At 44.0% G+C, this 24,295-nt stretch overlaps 1 protein-coding gene across 4 annotated transcripts in view; it reads left to right on the top strand.

The window, feature by feature from the left end:
• PPP2R5E (protein phosphatase 2 regulatory subunit B'epsilon) overlaps positions 1 to 24,295 on the top strand; it is a 521,840-nt gene that overhangs the window by 146,748 nt on the left and 350,797 nt on the right. For all 4 annotated transcript variants that reach the window (XM_085626198.1, XM_085626201.1, XM_085626199.1 and 1 more), the window contains exons 3-4: positions 5,490 to 5,686; positions 22,387 to 22,488. In XM_085626198.1, coding sequence (XP_085482324.1) covers positions 5,490 to 5,686; positions 22,387 to 22,488 — 299 coding nt within the window. The remainder of the gene's footprint in view (positions 1 to 5,489; positions 5,687 to 22,386; positions 22,489 to 24,295) is intronic.

Genomic DNA, 24,295 nt, shown 5'->3' with positions numbered 1-24,295 from the left:
ACACCTATTTTTCAATTAAGATCTACAAAGACAGTCAATCTTTTCTAAAGTTACAATGGAGATATCAGATGTGGCAATTCCGCTACCCCCGCCTTGGCATTTCCTCCACTGTTTGGCACTAAGCCAAGGTCCTTCATGTAGAAGTCCCGCATCTGAAAGCCAGTGGCTCCTTATGCATCAGTCTCCAAAAACATTCTCTCAGCAGTTATAACTGACAGTCGCCCTTCTTCACAACGTAGGCTTTATGGTCCATTTCGAAAAAGTAATCTTGCACACCTTCTCAAAGTACATACTTTGCTTTATGGTAGACACAGTCACCAGATCACTCCAGAAATGAAGCCTAAGAAAATGGCAATTGAACGCTGCCTTATTGCTCCACACCCTTCCCCTAAAGTCCCCTGCTTGCCTTATTGCCCTCTTAGCTCAATCCTGGCAGTCTTTCCAGACCGCTGCACTATCGAGCCCTCCAATGCTGGAAGTCCGATCTACAGTGCCAGTGTCTCTTCTACATGCACCATATTCCACCAAATGAGGATTCTTGTTCTGAACTTCATTCTTCTGTCAGCAGACTTGAATAGAGCAACAGTTCAAATTCTGTTAGCCTGGGGCAGGGAAGAGTTTCCACATAAACACCCTTGAGCACCTCACACTCCCCATTGCTAGAAAATACTTACTGCCTGTTAAGCTGACTGGCATGTAGAGCAGCAATGAAGGATCTAAAACTTCCGTCTGTCTTAGGAAAGTTTCTGTATGGTGCCCCAGCTGTGGTTCAGGGCCTTCATTTCTGTTTCCACAGTTTACCACCAGGTGTTCTTTGGTGTGCCTCTCTTCCATTTGGCAGCTGTTTTTGTGATGAAGTCTTGTTCTCTTCTGATGGTGTGTCCTATCCATCTCCATATTTTTCTCATAATGATGTTGTTCATGCTCTCTTGCATGCATCTAGTGAGCGGTTCCTGGTTGGAGTAGGTTCGTGGCCAGAAAACGCATAAAATGACCGCTTGATGATGTTGCTTTTTGTCATCCACCAGCATTCTGATCCATATAAGAGAGTTGACAAAACTCTGATCTGGTAAAGCTTCACCTTGGTGTTGGAGCTGTATTGCGATGACCACCACACATTCTTGAGATTACTGAAGGCAATCTTTGCTCGTGATGCCACTACCTTCCCCTTTGTCATGGCTGATAGTACTGCCTAGGTGTGTGAACCCTTCACTCAGGGTTAGGCCCTACCATCCACCTTGATTAGTGGAGGAATGGAATGTTGAGTGATAGGACTAAAAATTTCTTCTCACCTAATCGTCTGGGCCCATTTGCTGTGCATAGATGTTGCGGATGCATATACTGGTGTATGAAGGAGCAAGACTAGGTTATCCGCGTAGCCAAGGTCCTCCGGTGCAAAGAATAAGGTTCATCTCATGCCTTACGATTGTTGTTCAGTTGTGTGTCACATCACGCAGTTAAGAACTAGGTTGAAGAGCCATGCTGACTGCACACATCCCTCTCTCTTACTCCGAATTTGACTTAAAAGTAATACTATCTCCCATGTTGCAAGTAAAATTATCATAGAAGTTCATGATGAGGAGGCATCTGCTACGGTATAACACAGGCTTCCAGTGTGAGCTAGAGGCTTTTACAGTGGGTACTGTCAAAGGCTTTCTCCAAATGAATGACATTGATGTGTAGTTGTCTGTGCACTGCTCTGTGATGTTGCATAGTGAAAGGATCTGATCAACACACCCTCTGTCCTTGCGAGCTCAGCCGGTTCTTTTCTTAACTGCTTGTCCACGCTATCAGAATTTCGCTGTATGCTGATTTTCATCAGGATTTATCTCAGGATTAACAGAAGGGGGATTTCCATGGCAGTTGTTACAGTAAGTTAATTCTCCCTTCTTTAAAATCTTGTGGATAATGTATTGGTTCCAGTCATCTGGCACTTTCTTACCTCCCCAAACCTATGTAGACAGTGGTTGGAGGATCCTTGCTGATGTTTCAAGGTCTGCCTTGAACATTTCTACATTCATGTTGTCCTGGCCAGGAGCTTTTCTGTTCTCGAAAGATTCGGATGGCAGTGTCGATTTCTTCTTTCTGTGATGGGGTGGTGTTCACCTCCAAGTCTCCCTCTGCTTCATGGATATTCGTTTCGCTTGTTAGTGCTATTCTGTTTAAGCAGGGCTTGAAAAATCATAAAACGTTTACCAGACCTACAGTTGTAGTAACTTTAATAATCTACTCAACCTAACTGTAATATACTTGACCCATAAACTGGTCTCAAATTGTGTGATCCTAGGCAAATATTTTGTCTTATGGAGGCCCCTTTTTCTTTATTATCACATTAGAGAACACTTTCCCCTATGCAAGTTCAGTATTTCTGCGGTACAAAAAAACTTTTTATTTACTAGACAAAATGTTTGTTTCATATATAACAAGAATTGAGTCCATATATAAGGCACACATGATCCCTAGCTTGCCTCTTAGTTCACGTACAGCATTGCCATCTAGGCAGGAGCAGTAATAATTCTCAGTTAATGTTTAAAAACTCACTTTTCATAAAAACTTTACCAAAGCATGATGTGGTAGTGCACTGTCATCTACAGATAGCATATTTCCCACAAAGCTTTCCCACTACCATGTGCTCTTACTGATAATAGTGCATAAACAATGTTTGGAAATTGGGTTTCCAAACATTTAAAATTAGCACATCACCAAGTAGAGTGTTCTAATTTGTTTTGATCCTATAAAACTATTTTTTTCACCACAGAATAAAAAAAATGGGACTTCATAACTAGTGAAATATATTTGAAATGTTTGAACAGTTCACTATTTCGGTGTTGTGTTGGAAGAAAGCTTGACATCTTGTAGCCTTTTGTTTAACATGCTTTGCACAGACCAATTGTCACACAATTCACTTTACAAAATCCTCTAACTTCAGTCACCATTTACTTTTTGTCCTGTAAGAGGATTTTCAACTGCAGTAGTCCCTAAAAATAGCTCTTCCTGCATAAATCTTGCGAGTGGGCAAGTGGATTTTTTGAGCCCTGGTTTAAGATTTCTTTGAAGTGCTTGGCTCAACGTGCTTTCTGCTCTTTTTCTAGTATGAGTAGTCTGCCTTGCTTGCCCATGATAGGGTTTTTGTATGTTGCATGAGATTTACCACTAACTAGTCTCGTATTCTCGTAGACCTTCCACCATTTGCCTCTACTGGTTTCCTCCTCTGCTTGGCTGGCAAGGTTGTCCATGTACTCCCGCTTGTCTGCCCTTGTCATTCATTTGACTGTTCTGTTTGCTTCTATATACTGCTGCTTGTACTTCTCCTGCAGCCTCTCATGTTTGGCATCCATAAGTAACTTTGTTGCTGCACTGCCGTCTTCAATAGCTTACCATGTGTCTGGTCTTATCCATTGTTTCCTCTTCCTTGGATTGGTTCCTAGGCATGTTTCACTGCTCTTCACCTACATTAAAGAGACCTTTTCCCGCTTTTTGTTGACTGTGTCTGCAGCTGGCTTAGACTGATCTTCCATACCTGCTAGGAGTTGGCACCTGTCTTCTCGGTCTTCTGGTCCTATAATTTTCCACATCGAAGTGGTGACATCCTGATGTTTTGCCATCTGTTTTGCTGAGCTTTAGCTTCACAAGAGTGATCACTAGATGGTGATCACTGCCGATGTCTGCTCCCCTCCTCACTCTGACATCCTGCAGTGAGTGTCTCCAGGTATCACTTACCATCAGGTGAGTAACCTGGTTTCTATCTATGCCATTGGTTGAGTACCAAGTTAGTTTGTGAATTTCACGGTGGGGGAACAGAGGCCCTCCTTTAACCAGATCATTTGTGGCACAACATTTCAAGTTGTTCTCCATTGCTGTTCGTTGTGCTGCAGCTTTTCTTTCCTATGGCTCTGTCATGGTTTGTGTTGTCATTTCCCACTTCAGCATTCAAGTTCCCCATCACCACCTTCAGGCCGTGGTCCGGCACAGCTTCAAGACCAACTTGCATCTGTTGGCAAAACATGTCTGTTCCCTCTGTGTCAAGTGGTGGAGCTTAGCACTGGATAATGGTGGCATTGATGTTATGAGCCTGCTGTTGACTGGATTCCACTTAGGCATTTCTCTGTCCCCTTGCTCAGGGCGATAGCTACTCCTTTGTAATGTTGCCCATCGTCCCTTTCTGAGTACAGAACCATCTCTCCTGGTGTGGTTTTCGATCTGTCCGATCTGGTCCACCTGCTTTCGCTGACCCAGAGGATGTGTAGGTTGTAGCACCTTCTCTCAGATGTTACTTGAGACAGCTTTCCTGTGTCATACATAGTCCATAGTGCCAGGTGTACGACCAGAATTGGATTCTGGAACATAGACTATTTATGTATCGCCATAAAGTGCATCACCAAAATTGATTCCCTCTGTTGCATCTTGCTGCACAAGGACAATGTATCAGTGGTAAAGAATGTAAACGAATTGGGAGGCTTGAGATCCAAACTCGTTTTAGGCTTCTCCTGGGATCTCTGGGAAAACGAACCTTTATGAAACGCACAGAAGATGATGGGAGGCTGTTTGCAATAAGTCTAATCGCTGGCAATTCCTTGTGCAACACTCCACCCCCTTGTTCTTTTGCTCACCATGCCACCACAATTTGGACCTAGCCATATGGAAATCCGTCTTGACCTTGCTCCTCATGGGAACAATCCAGCCCGAACTGCCAAGCCAGGTCCTTCCTGAACTGAAACACAAGCAGCCCGGACCGGTTTCTTCCTAGTTACGGGCTCATCAACTGGGTACAGATTGGTTCCAGTAACACAGTGAGCACGAGGAGCAGGGTCAAGACTGATTTGCATACGGCTAGGTCCAAACTGAGCTAGCCATTCGAGTTGTTGCAGGTGTTTTGCAGTATAAGCTGTTTCTTGAACAGTATGACCAAGAGCCAGATGTATAGATAATTGGACGCTAACTGTGGATGCCCGTTACCATTTGAGCAGGTGCAAGTATATTTGACATGACATAACACAGGCTTCTGGCCCTTTAATATGCATTGTGACTTCGAACTATTAAGATTGCATAACCTCAATATTTTTCCCCACAGATGTACTAACATTGATGCTAAGTTTGACTGGTCCTTGCATGACTAGTTAAGCCAGTTCTGTGTTTTTCTTAGAATTCTGGGTCCTGTAGTCTTATTTAACCAAGTATAAAACCAGGACTACATGTTTCAGAATTCTAAGAAAAACTGGGACTGACCAATCTAATCGCGCATGGACCTTGGACACCTGGCAGCTATATACTTGTCCACCTTTTTAGCTCAATCGTCGTTGTCGTGCAGTGAACATCAGTGAAAGGATAACTGACTATGTGATGTTTCTCAAGCACCTCCTTTCATACATAGAATGCACATCACAGAAAAGTGATGATCTTTGTTTCTTATCCGTGCTACAATTTGAATGGCAAATTTTCCTTTTACAAGTGTACTCATCCTCACTATCGTGTATTTTTTTCTTTCATAGACGCACCAAATTCAGAGCAATCAGAACTATTCCTGAAGAAACTTCAGCAGTGCTGTGTGTTGTTTGACTTTATGGATACACTTTCCGATCTTAAAATGAAAGAATACAAACGCTCTACACTCAATGAATTGGTGGACTACATCACGATAAGCAGAGGCTGTTTGACCGAGCAGACGTATCCCGAAGTAGTAAGAATGGTGAGTTTTCTTTCTGCTGAGGCAAGAGTCTCTTTTTTCGACAATCATTTAACCTTCACAGTCTGAAATGTCTTAAACCTAGGTTTTTAATGAGGTTCTTTGCTATCCGCAGTCACACCAAGTTTCTTCTTGATCACAATCCTCTCATTGTGATTTTTGGGTATTGGTTTTGGCAGTTTAGTTGTCAAACGTGCCTGCTGCTTAATTATACACAGAGTGGACGTTTTTGTAAAACAATTTTCAACCATGGGCTTTCTCCTACATGTCTTTTTAATGTATTGGCTTCAGGTTTGTCAGTCACACTTTTGGTTAGCCCATTGGGGTGGGCGTCTTTCACTAAATCTGTTGGCTGTTTGAGTGTACCCTTTTACCTCCATTCCAGTGCCTGCATTGAACTGCACGAGGTACTATTTTACAACTAAGAAACCTTCAAAACAGCCTACCATCCTGGAAGAGGATGATTTAGTGTTACTCACTGTTTCTGTCTCTAGTTACTTGTCTAATCTAATTTTTAGCCAAGTCTGTTCTTGTCAATGGTTTTAGTGATCCTGATCCATTGTTTTATTTGGAATAAAAATACACTTCCAACTGACTCATGCAGGTTTTGCTCAAGCAGAGACTGTCAAGGGCAATGGTAGTAGACTACAGTGGCAATTCATAGACCTTCATTCTATCTATAAAGATTCGGCGATTGAATGTTCTAGTGAAGTTTTTGCCTGTCTTGACAGTGCTACTTATGCTGGTGACATTTTAGATTTTTGTAACAAAATATGTCTATTAAAAGCACTAGTATATTTATTAGTCACTCCACTTCTCTAAAGGTTTTTCATTCTTTCTGTATTAAGGCACATCAGAATCTTATTTATGCACTTAAAAAGGGATCCCCGGTTATAATTTGAGGTCTTCAGTTGGAGAGCCATTTATAAAGGGAAATAAATGGAGATCAGAAAGGCAGCTATTAAAGAAGAATTCTGGGAAAATATGCAAGTGTTCTATAATTTAAGGGATATTGTAAATCAGACAGCTGTACACTACCAAAACTGCTATATTTTGATTTGGTTGTTACCGGACTACATTTATCCGGGAGATTCATAGTTGAGACCGCAGCAACCTACAATCACCACCGTCCAATAAAAGCTGGCTGTGATGAATATCATAGTTCTAATAAAGAGCTAGAATCTTCACCTATTAAAGAGAATAGATCTACACTGGGAGACCTGCTGCTGTAGACGACCGCTTTAGAATCCTTCACCCTTCTGTACAGAATGCCTAATATGTATATGAACATGCTTCTTATCGCAGCTGCTACAACTTCCTGAAGTAAATGAATAGCCACAAACATTCATTTCCATGTGTCGATATGTTCTATTTGAAGTGTTCCCAATGAGTGAAATTCTCATAGTCTATGAAAGTTTTCAGTGTTTAAAAATAGTACCCTCGTTGTTTTTTTTCTGATTTACAATGTAAATTATTTAAAAATATTTGTAATCACTTCTTTGACTTTAGCAGTTTGTAAGGTAAATGGAAAGAAATGTTCTTATTTTTATCTCCTAATAAAAATAATTTTAACACCAGAGCCTTTTCATGCAGAGAGGTGCCAAAACTGACAAGAGGATGTGGGAAAATAAAAATAAAAAATATCCAAACAGCAATACCTTTGGAGGCAGCCTGCTACCATTGTAATATGATTCTATTAATCTAAAATATGAGATCTGCCCGTAAAGGACACCTCTAAAAAACAAAAATCTACTTGCATACATTTAAATGAAAGACTACAAATATCTCTGCTTACCAAAAAATTACTGTTTTAAATTTAGGGAGGTATTGAGTAACAGAGAAGCTAGGTATCCTGAGTAGACATGTATTGAAAGTAATACTGGGCTTATGTAGGAGTATCTCACCTTAACTCTTTTTAACCCTTCTAAAAATGTACCAATGATTGAAAGCTCCTACTTCTCCTCACATTATTTACCAGCTAGTTCCGTGTCTGAATTAACACCTCAAAGCCCACTTACTTAATACTTTTCCGTGGAAAAAGGCATTATATTTAGAAGCTCCTCTTCCTACAAAATGTCATTCGGAGGTGCAGCACTGTTGTTTTCAATACAGTACGTCAGCACTCTAGTTGTTCATTTGAACTCTGGTGAAGCAACAGTAGATCATTAGAGAGTTAACTTGACATACTGCTGCTCGAGTTGGAGTTAAAGTAAGTTTCACTTCGCATGCCAGACGTTTGTCCTGGCATTCATGAGGAAGATATTTGTTAATCTTTGGAAAAAGTATCCTCATTTTTGTTTTGTAGAGCGCAAACTATAATTTCCATGAGAAAAGGAAATCCCTTATTGTTGATTTACTGCAGTCTCCACCACAGCAAATGCTTTTGGTTTTAAAGCTCTGATTTTAGCACCATAGTGTTAAGGTGTGTCTCACATTTGTAATGAGTGTAGAATGTTAGCACTTCTTTTGTTCATTAGTACTCTGTTGAAACTGTAATAGAACACTAGGGAATCAAAAGACAAATTGCTGCTGCTGTTGAATGTATATTTTGCTCAGCATTTCAGACGTTCACATGGCTGAGAGAGATTTGTGAATGTATAGAAAAGTGTTCTTATTTTACCTTCCGGAGCATCTTTAATAACTTCAATGAGAAAATCATGAGAGAACTTTTTCTCTCTCTCCAACATGGTTTATAAAATCCCAGCTGGGAATCCACTTTTTTCTTAGGGTAATTATCATTGTAGAACTAGTCACAGTTTCTAATATTGGTATGTTATCACTAATAAATTATTTATATTGTGACTAAAATGTATTATTGCCCTTTATATTTTATCCTTTTTCTGACTCTCAAAGCCAGGCATTCACTACAATGAATTTCATTGGGACAAAATGGCGCAAATTGATCATTTTAAAGAAATCCAATAGGAATGCTTCTTGTAACCTTAAAACCTAAATAGCTGCATAAAAACACACCATCTAGCAATCCATTTTATGACTTCACCCCCAAATAATTTTAAGGGCCTGATATACAGTGCCAATAATATTCAAGGGGGGGGGGGGGAGGGCAATGCTAGGTAGTTATTGAAGGAGGTGGAGTATGGACCCTCTGCTTCTCCTTTCCTTTGGATAACTTTGATTTAATAATATCTCTTGGAAAGTAGCAAATTTACAATTTTTCAGCAGCCATTTAAAGTCCTCAATCGAAATGTGTTGGCAAGCTCATTTGTGTGGCTCTCATTTAATACAAATTACCATTCATCTATAGAGGTCACATTTTTTTAATAAAGAGGAACCGTTTCAGCCTTCTATCTTGGAATTCTCTTACCAACAAGTTTGGATGCTATTAATAATAGTCTTTCTGGTAAGACATAGGGCTCTGAGGAGGTTTCCATGGATGTTTATGATTGTAACACAGATCTGTGGGCCCCTCTGCTTACCAAAGTTTTGAACACAGCAATTTGTTCCGGCCTTCCAGGACCCTGGTCCCATTCAGTTATTGTGGAGGATACAAAGGTGACTGATGTTATCATCCCATTTCACTCATACACTCAATAGCAAAATTGGTAGTTAAAGTCACCCTTGAACGACTTCTAACTTTGGCTCTGACAGCAATGTCATACAGATATGCATTAAAGTTCCAGAGCTGGTTTTAGTGACTAATGAAGAATGTCGAAATCATCGTCTCTTGCGCAATAACCAAACTATTTCTAAATAGGGCATCACTGACCCACCCTTAATGGACCTTAGGTCAGCTTTTGATCGCATAAATCGGTAAACATTGTGGGTCATTCTTGCATCAATGGGAACTGACCCTGACCTTATTAACATTGGGTGTCCACTTCATGAAGGGCTCTTTACTAAAGTCAGATATGTTGTTGATGATGAGTCCACTGAGCCCCATCATTCTAGAAAGAGTTGTGCTCCAGGGCTGTTATCTCGCACCTTGCCTCTTCAGTCTGTGCATAAACAACTTGGATAATACCCAAGTGGATCAGGGTCAAGATGTAGCTCAGTTAGGCCATCATCCACCCCCTGCCATGCTATTTTCTGTCAATGCTGTATTAACGGCATGTTCAGCAAATGGTCTCAAAAACTAGTGTTTCTTTTTTTTACTTTAGTGGATAACCTTGATCTCATCAGTAGCTTATCTAACACTTTAGTAATAACAATAGTCTAAATTTGCTAAGTCTCACAAATATATGCTAAGAAAACAAGGTCACCATTTCTTACCTTGGTCACATCTGATACTTCAGGTCACTGGTCTAACCTTTTATCTTCTAGACAAAAGCAGTTTATAAAGCTGTTTAGCAGAGTTTTTGATTTTGCAGTTGCACTGGAGCATACGTTTTTAAATCCCATGAGTAAGTTCTATAGAAGTAAATGTGTTTCCATTCCAGGGTATTGTTCCCGAGTTTGGGGTAGGCATATTCTGTTGAATTTGAAACTGAGAATAGATTTTGTAATCATGTACTGTCTCATCATTCTAGCAGCTCATATTATATAGGTCATGGCTAACTTGGATTGGCTTATTTGTGTGCAAATCAGTCTTGACCCAGCTCCCCATGGGAATAGCCAACCCGAACTACCATGCCAGGTCCTCCCTGGACTGGATATGAGCAAACTGAGACCAGGTCCTTCCTGGACCGGAAACTAGCATTCTAGGACCAGTTTCAGGATATCACCCCTCATCAGCCAGGCTAGCTTGAATCCAGTGGCACAGTGATCAAGGGGCCCACGTCTAACTAATCATTAATAGTGGGTTCTTATGTAAGTTCATGCAGATGGTTGGTGGGAGAAGTAGGTGAACTAGAGGAAATACAATTCTGTTAAGTTGCAAGGCTTAACTTTCAAATGAGGGCATTTTGTGATCTTCGATATGAAACATCAAAACAGAACTTGGTTACAGTACAAAATTCGATGAGCATTTCAAAGTGCAAACAACAGACAAATAGAATTAATAAACACATTATGTTACTTCCTCATAACTACATTACACTCCTTTGTGTAAAATAGGATATGCACACATCTTTTAAGTAGAACCAACTCCACCACCCAAAATAAAGAGATCACTGCATTTTTCTAAAAAAACGAAACAAGCATATGACTTTTTTGAGGGCAGCCTTTAAAGTAGAATTTGTGTAAAGTCAATCATTGGGCACAGTAACATCTGCATTTATTTTTGGTCGGTAATTTGTGAAGGGCTTTGGTCTTGGCAATTTCATGTGTACCGTTTTATGAAGCAGTCTTTGGTTGATGTTCAGCTCAGTGTAGTCTTGTATGGTGGACTTAAAAAGCAGTTGAAATGCTAGGAGTGTTCGCCAACATTCCAAGAGAGTTGTAACATGGCTGTAATTTCTTCAACTAATCATTTCTTCCTGAGCTGTGATTAGGTTATTAAAAGTACAATTTGTTTTCACGTTAAGAGGTCTGGTGCCAGGAGGCCTCTTATGCCAATTATTATTTAATCGCCCTGCCTAGTCCTCAAACTAGCATTTCATTTTGAAATGTTGGTTGTGGGAGGGGAGAGGTGGAGCAGCAGCTCATTTGAATTAGCTGTTCAGTAAGACTCTGTTGTCCATCCAAAACAGCTATGGGTCCATAGGCAGGTTTGCCATTATAAACAGAAACAGGTAGACCTCAATGATAGGCCTCTTTATCCTGCCTGGAAGAAAAGAGATTGGAAGCTGCTGGGCCTGCTGCCAAACACTGTTGAATCAGAGGCCCATCCATAATCCTTTTTACTGCATTGGTACGACAGCAGTCTGTTGTCCCCACCTGCATGTATTATGATACGGAAGAACTGGATTGTGAAGGTAACGGATAAGAGTTGTGGAGTTTTTTTGATGCACAAGAAATTGTGGACTTATGGGGTTTGATTTTGTATACCGCATTTCTACCATGTGTATGTTCCCATAACAGTTTTGGAATTTCGTCATCCTTTACAGTTCTGGGTTACTTTTTGGTTAATGTCAAAATGGTCTGTGGACATTTGGGTATATTCATTAATGTTTAGAGATGGGTCATCTGGATAGTGACCTTTAAGGGTAGGTTAGACTGATTTATATTGTTTAAAAAAACACTATATACAGTAATGCCAGGTTATGGTCCAGATTCAGAAAAAACTAGGATCTCCCCTTAGAACCACCAGGAACCTGGCGGGATCAACATGTGAAAGCAATGTTTCACAGAGGTGTATTCATAGAAATTTGTTTTACTTTACACTCAGACAACTGATACATGTTCATTGCAGCTGCAATTTGGATTTGCTGCAATTGCCATTTTCACATGGTGTTTCTACAAAAACTTTATGCAAGAAGTCATCCAGTGACAAAGCCATTAGTGGAAAATATACTGAAGCATTCAACTAGACTAATTTATGGATCAAGACATTTTTATTGTAAGTTACAATTTATAAAATAACCATCGCCAGCCTCCCACTCAAGATTTGCCGCAATGTTGTTAGTTCCACTTGTGCAGGGTCAGCGGCCCCAAGTATTCGAACAGCTCATGCCAAGGCTACTCTGTCCTTAGGTAAGTGAGTCAATTGGGAAAAAGTTGAATAGTGCAGCCAAACTGTTTGTAAAGTGCTGCACTGTTCCTTTAATTTCTGTGCCTTCTTGTCCAACCCAAACAAGTGCCAGAGACTGTAGTACCTGGCCAGTACCACTGGAAGCTCTCCTTTTCCCTACCTCCCCAGCAGCGCCTGTTGGCCGTCTGCAGGAGCAGCAGCAGCAGCATCAGTTTAAAACTCCTGATTTTACCTCTGCTATCAAGCCTAGTGAGGTGCTCTTTGCTTGGGCTGGGACCTTTATTTGTTTTTTAAATTATGGTATCTATTCTCGCAGTGCAATAGGGTGCCTCTCTTCCTTCATTTCCTGAAGCAGCAATCAAACTGCCTTTTGAATGCATTTAGTCTGGTCGGAGTATAAGGTAATCTGAAGAGAATTTAATGATTTATTCCCAACCCACTCACACTCATGAGCCCTCTACCCAGCTGACGCAGAATGCCAGCCTCATCCATGTCTGAGAATGAGAAGTATGAAGTCTTTTCTCAATGTTCTGGAACCCTCATCAAGTTCGGGATTTCACTGACTGTAAGAGCTGATATAGTTTGGATGTCAATTGTTTATCGAGGCTGCAATATATTAAATGTTTTTCAAAAGGGGTGACCTCCTACAGTACCCCAACCCTAACGAAGTGGCGCAGATGAAAGTTGAGGAACCCATTGTCTTAACCCAAACCGAAGTCTAGCTTAATCTGCTTAAATGGTTTAATAGTCTCTTTATGAAAATGGTCTCCCGGCATCAGACTTCTATCGAAAGCATGAGTTCCCAAATAAAGCAGTGACCACAGAAGAATAATTTCAGTGTCTTCGTATTATCAAGTTCGAGGCATGTGGGCTGCTGAATTCATATCCGTGCATAGATCGCCGCCTAGTGTTGGGTCCGGATGTTTGCACGTTGTTGTCCTGGAAGAGTCTTCGAAGTATCCTGGGATAGGTGACTCCTCCCCTGGACTACAGTGCGCATGGGCATCCTCTCCATCCTCAGATTGTTTTTTTCCGCCATTGGGTTCGGATGTGCTTATCTTGACTCAAGTTAGGAAAAACTTTTTCCAGGCCAAAAGGCCTTTAGTTCGCGTCTGTACTGTTCCCGATCGGTATCGATAGTATCTTTGTTAGTTTACTAACTTCCAGAACCAACTTTTTCGCATCTTCCCCGACCATCGACCCGACATCGACGATGGAATCGAGGACACCATTCAAGCGGTGTCCTGTATGCAATGCGAAATATCCCCATGTCGACGTCCACCCGGTGTGCAACAAGTGCCTTTCACCGGATCACGACGAGTCTACATGTATGGCCTGTGCCCGATTCCGATCCAAGAAGACTCTCCGGAATCGACGAGCAGCGAGACTCGAAGCGCAGCAAGCGGCACCGGCCCCGACCAACATCTTCAGCGCCGAGGACGAAGATGTCGAAGACGTGGAGAACCTACCCTCCAGCCCCGCTTCCGAACACGACTCCGGATCGGAGGACGTCGAAGAACGACTCTTTCACAGAGATGAAGCCGACACCGAGGTAGGAGACTACGATGAGGCCTTAGGGGCCGAAGAGAGTAGCTCCGGTGACGAGCAAGGCCTACCCGTACAGACTGAGGATATCCCAGTGCGCCAGTCTATAGCTCCGGTCGAGCGATCGCCTTCGGGCCTTACCCAAGACCTATCCCGCAGTTCTTCGGCCCCGCCCTCTGGCCCGGCCTCGGACATTCAGCCGCAGCCATTACTACCCAAAACGGCTGGTTTCCCTTCTTCGAAACCGAAAGCTGTATTGGTTCACCAGAAACCGAAACCAAAAGTGACGCTGGTCGGATCGAGGCCCACCACACCTTCCACGCCAGCAAAACCCGTCTGCACCGACCGCACCAAACGAGACTTCGGTGCCGAGCTTGCAGCAGCCGACGTCGGCGCCGACACACGGAAAAAGACCTTCGGTGCCACCAAACCTACTCGGCTCCCGGCACCGAAACAATCGGCTCCGACCCCAAAGGTCAAACTGCCTGCTGCGTCTCACACCGCTTCGGCAGCACCACCAAAGGCACACTCATCGTCGACGGCCACTACCGCTCCTCGACTCGATGACCCACTGGCGCCGAAGAAGTCCACGCCCGCCTCTACAGAACCGGTCGGCGCAAAAGAATCGATGGCGCTCCAGGTGCGGCCAGTTGCTGCGCAACGCGTCAAACACAAGGCAGTCTTCCAGGACACGTCAGGCCCCGAGCCGATTAAAGCTCCAACAGCCTCTTCGGCACCAGCCAACAAAACTTTTGGCCTGCCGCCATCCACGGCCCCAAAACTGTTCCAAATCAGAACACGGGTCACCCACACCCCACGCCTGCCGAACGCTCTCCTGCAGAGACTTCACCATCACACATCATCGACGCCGACACCGGCAGGATGATGCTCCACAAGAGGAGAATAACTTCCGAGCCAGCTTTAGACTCCTACCGGATCCCGCTTAAGAAAAAGCTGCCAGTGGCTTCGGAACCAGTTCTTTACGAACCTCTCCATTCCTCTTACCAAGATCCACAGTCCTTCTCTCCCACACACTCCGAAACAGACGTTTTGGAGGACTACATAGGTGACCACGTCCCCTACCCCGGAGAGATGGACCCTGAAGGCCAGCAGGACCCTGACCAAGCTTGGGATGACCCTGTAGACTCGGGTGCACCTATGGATACACAGGACCCGCAACTCTATGGAGCAAAAACGTCTCCCACAGAGGACACTGCCGCATTAAACGCCCTCCTTGAACGTGCTGCGGCCAATCATGGTGTGCAACTCCACTCTGACACCGTCGAGGACGACTTTCTCATGGATACTTTTGCATCCTCAGAAAGGAATATAAAAACTCTACCCATGTTGAAGGGTGGCCTCAAACCAGCAAAGGACATCTTCAAGGAACCCACCAGGGCAAGAGTAATAAACCCCAGGATCGACAAGAAATACAGGTCGGCACCTGGGGACCCTACCTACATTAGAGGCCAGTTACCTCTGGATTCCATAGTAGTTGCGAATGCTCGCAAACGGGCACACTCGCAAACAACAGGTGATGCTCCTCCCCCGTACAAAGAGTCCAAGGTGCTAGAGACCTCCGGCAAACGGGTTGCGGCCCAGGCAGCTAACATATGGCGCATTGCCAATACTCAGGCGCTCCTCGCTCGCTACGATCGAGCACACTACGACACATTAGAACAATTACTCCAACATCTCCCTGACCAATTCAAAGAGGGAGCAGAGATCCTCATCAGGGAGGGACAGCTCCTCACAAACGCATCCATTAAGTGTGCACTGGATGCCGCGTATACAGCTGCCAGAGCCATAAACACTAGCGTCATGTTGCGACGATACGCCTGGTTACGAATCTCCGGATTCAAACCTGAGGTACAAAATAACATCCTCAACCAGCCTGTCAACTCCGACTACTTATTCGGGCCAGAGGTTGACACCACCCTAGAGAAAATAAAAAAGGACACAGACACTGCAAAGTCCATGGGGGCTCTCCAAACGCAGTCCTTTCGGAGCGGCTCCTTTCGACGCCCCGGAAATAGAGGAGCAGGTAGAGGACAGGGGTCACAGCAAACCTACAACAAGGATAACACACAAAGTTCCTACGATAAAAACACCCGGGGTGGTTATCGTGGCTCAAGCACAAAGGGCAGAGGACGCGGATACGGCAACACCAGGTCCTCCCCCAAGAACAAACAGTGACGCCCTCTCCCTTCCTCCCGACCACATAACACCTGTCGGGGGAAGGCTACAAAGGTTCCTGTCCACGTGGAACTCCATCACCACGGACAGGTGGGTCAAAGATATTGTCAAACACGGTTACTGCCTAGAATTAACCTCGACTCCACCCACAATACCTCCAAAACACCGTCCTATGTCCTCAGAGCACTTAACGCTCTTACAGCAGGAAGTGCTAAGTATGCTACTAAAAGGCGCAATAGAGGTCGTACCCGTCCACGAGCAAGGTACGGGGGTGTACTCCCTGTACTTTTTAATACCGAAAAAGGGCGGGTCACTCAGACCTATACTAGACCTGAGACCCCTGAACCGCTACATTCTCTCCGAGCATTTTCACATGCTCACTTTACAGCAAGTCCTCCCGCTGCTCAAGCAGGGAGACTTCCTGGCCGCACTGGACCTCAAAGATGCGTATTTCCACATACCCATTCACCCCTCACACAAAAAATACCTCGGGTTCACTGTTCAGGGGCAGCACTACCAATTCAAAGTCCTTCCCTTCGGCGTGACAACAGCACCCAGAGTTTTCACAAAGTGCCTAGCTATTGTGGCTGCACATCTACGGAGGCAGCACATACACGTCTACCCTTACCTGGACGACTGGCTTGTTCAAGCAAAGTCATCCCAGCAATGTGCCAGCCACATGTCCCGCACCATTCACCTCCTTCACAGTCTGGGGTTCTCACTAAATTACCCAAAATCCCATCTCCAACCCGCACACGTACAACAGTACCTAGGTGCGACTATAGACACTCTGGCGGCCACAGCTCAGCCAAATTTAGTGAGAATCAACCGCATGCAAATGCTGATTTCCAAGTTCAAACCACAACACTCCGTTCCCGCGCGAGTTTTCATGCAGTTGGTAGGCATGATGGCCTCCTGCATTTTCATAGTCCCACACGCGAGATTACATATGCGCCCACTTCAGGAGTGCTTAGCACGTCAGTGGAATCAGGCTCAAGGACAGTTGAAAGACCTAGTGTTGGTGAGCGGTCGGGCATACAACTCTCTGCATTGGTGGAATCCACAAAACCTTTGCAAGGGCCGACCGTTCCAAGAGCCTGTTCCACAAATAATACTGACAGCGGACGCGTCTCTCCAGGGATGGGGAGCTCATGTACTCAACTACACAGTGCAGGGACTATGGACAACACAACAAAAGAAGATGCACATCAACCTTCTGGAACTGATGGCAATCTTCCTGGCTATGAAAGCATTCAAAGTACACTTGTGCAACAAAGTCGTGTTGATCCGGACGGACAACATGACTGCCATGTACTACATACAGAAGCAGGGAGGAACACACTCTCCACAGTTGTCTCATCTGGCTCAGAGCATGTGGAAGTGGGCCATTCAGAGGAACATGTTCCTCATGGCGGAACACCTCCCCGGCAAGGACAACCAGATGGCGGATCTGCTCAGCAGACACAGCCACCAGATGCACGAGTGGGAGTTACACCTATCAGTACTCCAACCGTACTTCCAGCAATGGGGTCATCCAGAGACAGACCTATTCGCCACAAGCGAAAACGCAAAATGCCAAAGCTTTGCCGGCAGGTTCCCACATCCACAATCGCAGGGCAATGCGATATGGATGAACTGGTCCGGCAGATTTGCGTACGCTTTTCCCCCAGCGCCGTTGATACCGCTGGTGGCTCGCAAACTCAGACAACACTCCCTGACACTCGTCCTGGTTGCTCCAACGTGGGCACGCCAGCCATGGTACACCACTTTTCTCGAACTTTCCGTGGTGCCGCATCAAAGGCTGCGGATCAAACCCGCGCATTTGACGCAGAACCATGGAGAGATTCAACACCCAGATCCGCAACAGCTGAACCTGGCGATCTGGCTCCTGAAGTCCTAGAGTTTGGCTACCTAAACCTGCCACCTGACTGTATGGACATCATTAAGGAAGCTAGAAGACCCACTACCAGAGCTTGCTATGCAGCCAAATGGAAAAGGTTCGTCATTTATTGCAATAATAATGACATTAACCCGCTAGACGCATCCATCCAAAACATAATTTGTTACCTCTTACACCTATACCGATGCGATCTGGCGTACACCTCTATACGTGTCCATTTGACCGCAATATCAGCCTATCTCCAGAACAGGCAGCACCTCTCTTTATTCAAAGTGCCTGCCATCAAAGCATTCTTGGAAGGACTCAAACGAGTAATTCCTCCAAGCCACCCACCGGCTCCAATGTGGAAACTCAACTTGGTCCTCACACGCCTGATGGGTCCACCCTTTGAAACTCTACACTCATGCGAGATTCAATTCCTTACCTGGAAAGTAGCTTTCCTAATAGCGATCACTTCTTTAAGAAGAGTTAGTGAACTCCAGGCAATAACCCTGCAAGAGCCATTTATACAGGTTCACGCCAACAGGGTCGTATTACGTACCAACCCCAAATTCATGCCCAAGGTGATATCGCAGTTCCACATGAATCAAACTATTGAACTGCCTGTTTTCTTTCAAAACCCACAAACTGTCGCAGAAAGAGCACTCCATACACTAGATGTGAAGAGAGCCCTCATGTACTATATCGACAGGACTAAGATCTTTAGGAAGACAAAACAACTTTTCGTTGCCTTTGCCCCACACCACAAAGGTAACGCTATCTCCAAAGCAGGTATAGCCAGATGGATCGTTAAATGTATTCAAATTTGCTATCAAAAGGCTAAACGCACATTAACGATTCCCCCACGAGCCCACTCAACACGTAAGTTAGGGGCCTCCATGGCTTACCTAGGAAACATCCCTTTGCATGATATATGTAGAGCAGCCACCTGGTCCACTACACACACATTTACCAAACACTATTGTGTAGATGTGCAATCAAAACAGCAGGCAGCTGTAGGACAGGCTGTTCTCCAAACTCTTTTTCAGACCGCTGCAGCTGGCACTGGTAGCCGCCGCTAATAGGAGGTACTGCTATGTATTCTATGCACAGATATGAATTCAGCAGCCCACATGCCTCGAACTGAATATGCTACTTACCAGTATGCATCTGTTCTTGGCATGTAGGGCTGCTGACATTCATATCGCCCTCCCTCCTCCCCGGCGCCTGTAACAGCTGCAGCTCTCAGAATTACTGTAAGCATGGTAATCACTTTCTGTACCTACTCCATCACTGCCACAATGGCGAAAAACAATCTGAGGATGGAGAGGATGCCCATGCGCACTGTAGTCCAGGGGAGGAGTCACCTATCCCAGGATACTTCGAAGACTCTTCCAGGACAACAACGTGCAAACATCCGGACCCAACACTAGGCGGCGATCTATGCACAGATATGAATGTCAGCAGCCCTACATGCCAAGAACAGATGCATACTGGTAAGTAGCATATTCATTGCCTTTCAAACCATCAAGGTCTCAGGAAACAAAGTGAAACAAGACTAGGAGCTGTTGCCAGGTGTATATTTTCATGCACATCGAAAACTTACCCACAAAAGGAATTAATGGTATGTTTTATAGGAAGTATCTGATATGTATTCACACTTTTTATCTACTTTAAGCGTGTTATATAATTTGATTCGCTATTCCAATAATATTCATGTCATTTCTTTCTTGACAAATCCACATATTTGATGTGCTGAAGGGATGCAACACCTATCATCTGAAGCATCTAGAAAAGTAACTTTGCAATGACACCTATTTGAAAAAAAGAACAATATGTAAAGGAAGAATTATGCATTGAATAAAACTGACTTTCACGGCACCATGTAGTCCTTCTAAATTACTTTATCAAGAATCAGATCATGGGAAGCAATAACTGCTGATTGTATCAACTGTAGTCTAAATATTTGTAAGAGAAAACTCTGGATTTATTTTGAAGATTCAGAAGTGCTGTACATATAGAGTAAGTTCTAATCTTTGATAAACTCTGACTTCCTGGGTACTAAGAATCTATTAAAGTTGTATAGAAAATTCGATATCCTCTGAGACGTCATGTTCATTAAACCAGATTTAAAGCGGCATCACTGCTTTGTTTTTGTTTTTTTTCATGTAACCATTGCCGAAATTTGTAGACCTCTACTCCTCATGTCTTCTGTAAGCAGTAGTCCCAAAATGCACCTTCCTGTATGATGATTTTCTCCCAAAATCTCTTCACAGTCTGTTTGTTCGAAGCCTCTCTCCTTATGCTGTCCCACATCCCCGCATTTTTTGGAATGCTGAATCTAGTTCTCAACCAAGTGGAGGAGAAGGGAAATGGGAAATAACCTTCATAGTAATTCGTATGCTTTTAGCTCTGGCTTGCCCTCTTCACAAATCCTGTATAGCCATCCCTTATGTAAGCATATGTCATTCTTTCAAACCATCAAGGTCTCAGGAAACAAAGTGAAACAAGACTAGGAGCTGTTGCCAGGTGTATATTTTCATGCACATCGAAAACTTACCCACAAAAGGAATTAATGGTATGTTTTATAGGAAGTATCTGATATGTATTCACACTTTTTATCTACTTTAAGCGTGTTATATAATTTGATTCGCTATTCCAATAATATTCATGTCATTTCTTTCTTGACAAATCCACATATTTGATGTGCTGAAGGGATGCAACACCTATCATCTGAAGCATCTAGAAAAGTAACTTTGCAATGACACCTATTTGAAAAAAAGAACAATATGTAAAGGAAGAATTATGCATTGAATAAAACTGACTTTCACGGCACCATGTAGTCCTTCTAAATTACTTTATCAAGAATCAGATCATGGGAAGCAATAACTGCTGATTGTATCAACTGTAGTCTAAATATTTGTAAGAGAAAACTCTGGATTTATTTTGAAGATTCAGAAGTGCTGTACATATAGAGTAAGTTCTAATCTTTGATAAACTCTGACTTCCTGGGTACTAAGAATCTATTAAAGTTGTATAGAAAATTCGATATCCTCTGAGACGTCATGTTCATTAAACCAGATTTAAAGCGGCATCACTGCTTTGTTTTTGTTTTTTTTCATGTAACCATTGCCGAAATTTGTAGACCTCTACTCCTCATGTCTTCTGTAAGCAGTAGTCCCAAAATGCACCTTCCTGTATGATGATTTTCTCCCAAAATCTCTTCACAGTCTGTTTGTTCGAAGCCTCTCTCCTTATGCTGTCCCACATCCCCGCATTTTTTGGAATGCTGAATCTAGTTCTCAACCAAGTGGAGGAGAAGGGAAATGGGAAATAACCTTCATAGTAATTCGTATGCTTTTAGCTCTGGCTTGCCCTCTTCACAAATCCTGTATAGCCATCCCTTATGTAAGCATATGTCATTCTACAATGTTACCCTTGAACTGAACGGTCTGTGTGTGCAGGGGCATGCCAAGTGCACTAAAATGGAGAGGGCTCACAGGGATCCCCTAGTAATCATTCAAAGTGACTGTTTTCTTCCGAAATCTCTAACGTAATTATTTTACTTTTATGTTCTCGTGTCAGCTGTCTGCTTGAACCTAGAGAGAGTCCTCCCTTCAGCTGGTACAACTTGAGGATATTGTCTGGCAAGAAAACAGATTGACTCTAGATTGTTAATAAAGCAAATGCAGGTCCCTGCAACGGAGACTTTCACTTCCACAACATGCGTTGCTATTCCCTCTCCCTAGACTCCTCCCACCACTTGTTGAGGTTGAGTCCGGTAATCTAACCATTCACATGTCCCAAGTTGTACACTTCTATGACCTGAAGTGTCCATATAGTATTAGCCTTCAATTCCGCCTTTCGGTCTAAATAAAAGGGCATCATAAGAAAGTGGAGACGGCCAAAGGCCAACAGATTTAATGAGACTAATGGAGAGAAGTGCAGGAATAGTATTTAGACTACAAGGCAAGATGTAGCCCCCTACTACCCTTTCGTCCCCCTCCAGTTTACGTTTATCTTTTACTGACACTTCACTCTTCTTTGCTTGGCTCCCTAAAATCCTATTTAATTAGAGTTGGTAGAGCGTATTGCATCTAGGAGTTAGATGTTTATACTGGTAAACTTTTATGAAGAGGTCTTCTCTTTAACATGTTTGATGCACCTTCTGATATCTACTATGTCATTACATTGGCGATAATGAACTGTCACAGTTAAAGACATTGCGAACCCTCAGTACCTCCTCTGTAGCTGCATGTTTTTAATCTAATGCCATGTTAATTTTCAATACACTCTGATAATATGATATTGCCTTGAATAATGACACTATTGATACATTTATATTGTTACCTCACTACCTTTTTTTGGAATATAGTGCATTACTTCCAAGTATTGAGTAAACCATTCTGAAATAGGTTTTTCCTATAAAGAAGCAATTCATTAAATTGTATTAGGAAAATAAAGAAATACTCCACATATGCTTGCCTATTTTGCATTATTCACAGTGTTTCTAAAATGTCTGTCTTGTTCGTTTTTTTTTTTTGTCTTTTGTAGGTGTCGTGCAATATATTCAGGACCCTCCCTCCCAGCGACAGCAATGAATTTGATCCAGAAGAAGATGAACCTACTCTTGAGGCATCATGGCCACATTTACAGGTATATTGGAGGCATGCTGAAGCAATAACTTTTGTTTAAAAAAAATAAAATATATATATATATTTTTCAACCTATGCATTCCGACTGACTGGTTCTTGCGTTGTCTTTCATGAGTAGCCATAGAAGTATATCAGAAAAAAAAACTGACTGACCTCTTGCATCCTAAAAGGAGATAAAAAGCTGTTCACGGTAAAGCTTTGTGTAAACTGGTACCTAATTTGATTATGCCTGCGTGTGAAAATTGTGAAAATTGTGAAGTTTGCAGAGTTTTTCCCACTCTGCGCTATGCGTAGTGCACGGAGATCCGAAAAACACAGTTCCGCTGAGTGGAGCGGAGTTTTTTTCTTGCTCACGTCCCTAAACGTTAAGTTGGCAAGTGAGAACAAAGCGGGGCGGTTGCGGATGGCCACTATTGTTTGCATTGAGAAATCTTCTATTGGCGTTGAGGAAGCTGGGTAGAACATCTACTCGAGCGGCAGAAAGAAGCATCGCTGTCTTGTGCTGTGCATGGTGCGTTCACACTGATTTTCCTGTGCAACCCAAACACCTGTAACTAAAAATTAATGTTAACGTTATGGCCTAACTCTCTCTACTGCTTGCGGAACTCCGCATAGTGCGGTAGAGTTTTTTGGTCCCTCCGCCGAGGCCTAACGTTGATACCAGATCACATTAGTCTGGTCTACCTGCCGACCAGAAGTTCATAAACCTGTATAAAAGGGAGGAAAAATTAGGAATGAAAATTCAAGTTATCTTGGGTAACAAGATATTCTTTACCTGAGCTTCAAAAGCCTTTAACAATTCCTTTTACATTGTGACGTGTAGTGGTATATCTGAAAGAAACACGTTAGTTAGATTCCTTACCTTAGAATATCCCAGACGTCAGGCTGGATCTGGAAAGATTTTTCGTCAGCCGTACCCTTGCGCGTCGGAAGTTGTCGTATGCGACTCCGCGTCGGCCGTCAGTGTCGCCCTCGCGCGCTTACGTCAGTTTTTCTTTTTTCCGCGCCAGTAAGCGCAGATCCGGGAAGAGCATACCCTTAGTCACTTTTTGACTAACTTTTTGGACATTTTTGTCTCCCTTTTCGAGTCGACTTCGACTCCTTGTGCCGGTAGGGATGCCCAGGTTCAAGCTGTGTGACGTCTGTCACCGACTGATGTCGGTTACCGACCCCCACCAGCGGTGTCTCTACTGCCTTGGGGCCGACCATGATCACAAGTCGTGCCCCGACTGCTGGGCCTTGACCTCGAAGGCTAGGCGGGAGCGGTCCTGCAAGCTCCTCGAGATCCGGCAGTCGGCTCCACGCCACTCTAGGTCCTGGTCGAGGAGGAGGTCGAGGGACCTGTCGCGGAGCCGAAGTCATCACCACTCGTCTGGATCGAAGTCCTCGCATTCAGGTAAGTCGAGGCACAGTAAGAAGTCGAAGAAGCGACACCGCTCTTCTGACTCCCCTCGCCGGTCGCGTGACTCGGCCGAGGGTTCGGGTTGCACCACCTGCGCGGCGCTGCAGGAGTCTCGTCCGGCCCCATGCCCTCCGGTCCCTGGGCCTCACGCGACTCCGGGTGAGATTCGGGACATCCTCGTGGCCATGAGAAGTCTCGCTCTGCCGTCGAGGCCTGCCGGCGCGCCTCCGGGCCCCGCAGGTCCGACTGGGGGGCCTAGCGAGCCGGCGGCTTCGGCCCCGGCGCTGACTTCGGTCCAGACGCCGCAGGTCCCCGTGGGATCCAGGCCTGGATCCCGGTCGACGCCGGTTGACCTTATGACCCCTCCGCCTTTGCGGACTCCTATGGTGCCGCCCCCGGCGCCGTC

Source organism: Triturus cristatus, chromosome 9, assembly GCF_964204655.1.
Source record: "Triturus cristatus chromosome 9, aTriCri1.1, whole genome shotgun sequence".
Lineage (NCBI taxonomy): Eukaryota > Metazoa > Chordata > Amphibia > Caudata > Salamandridae > Triturus > Triturus cristatus.
This window is presented reverse-complemented; position numbering and strand designations above follow the sequence as displayed.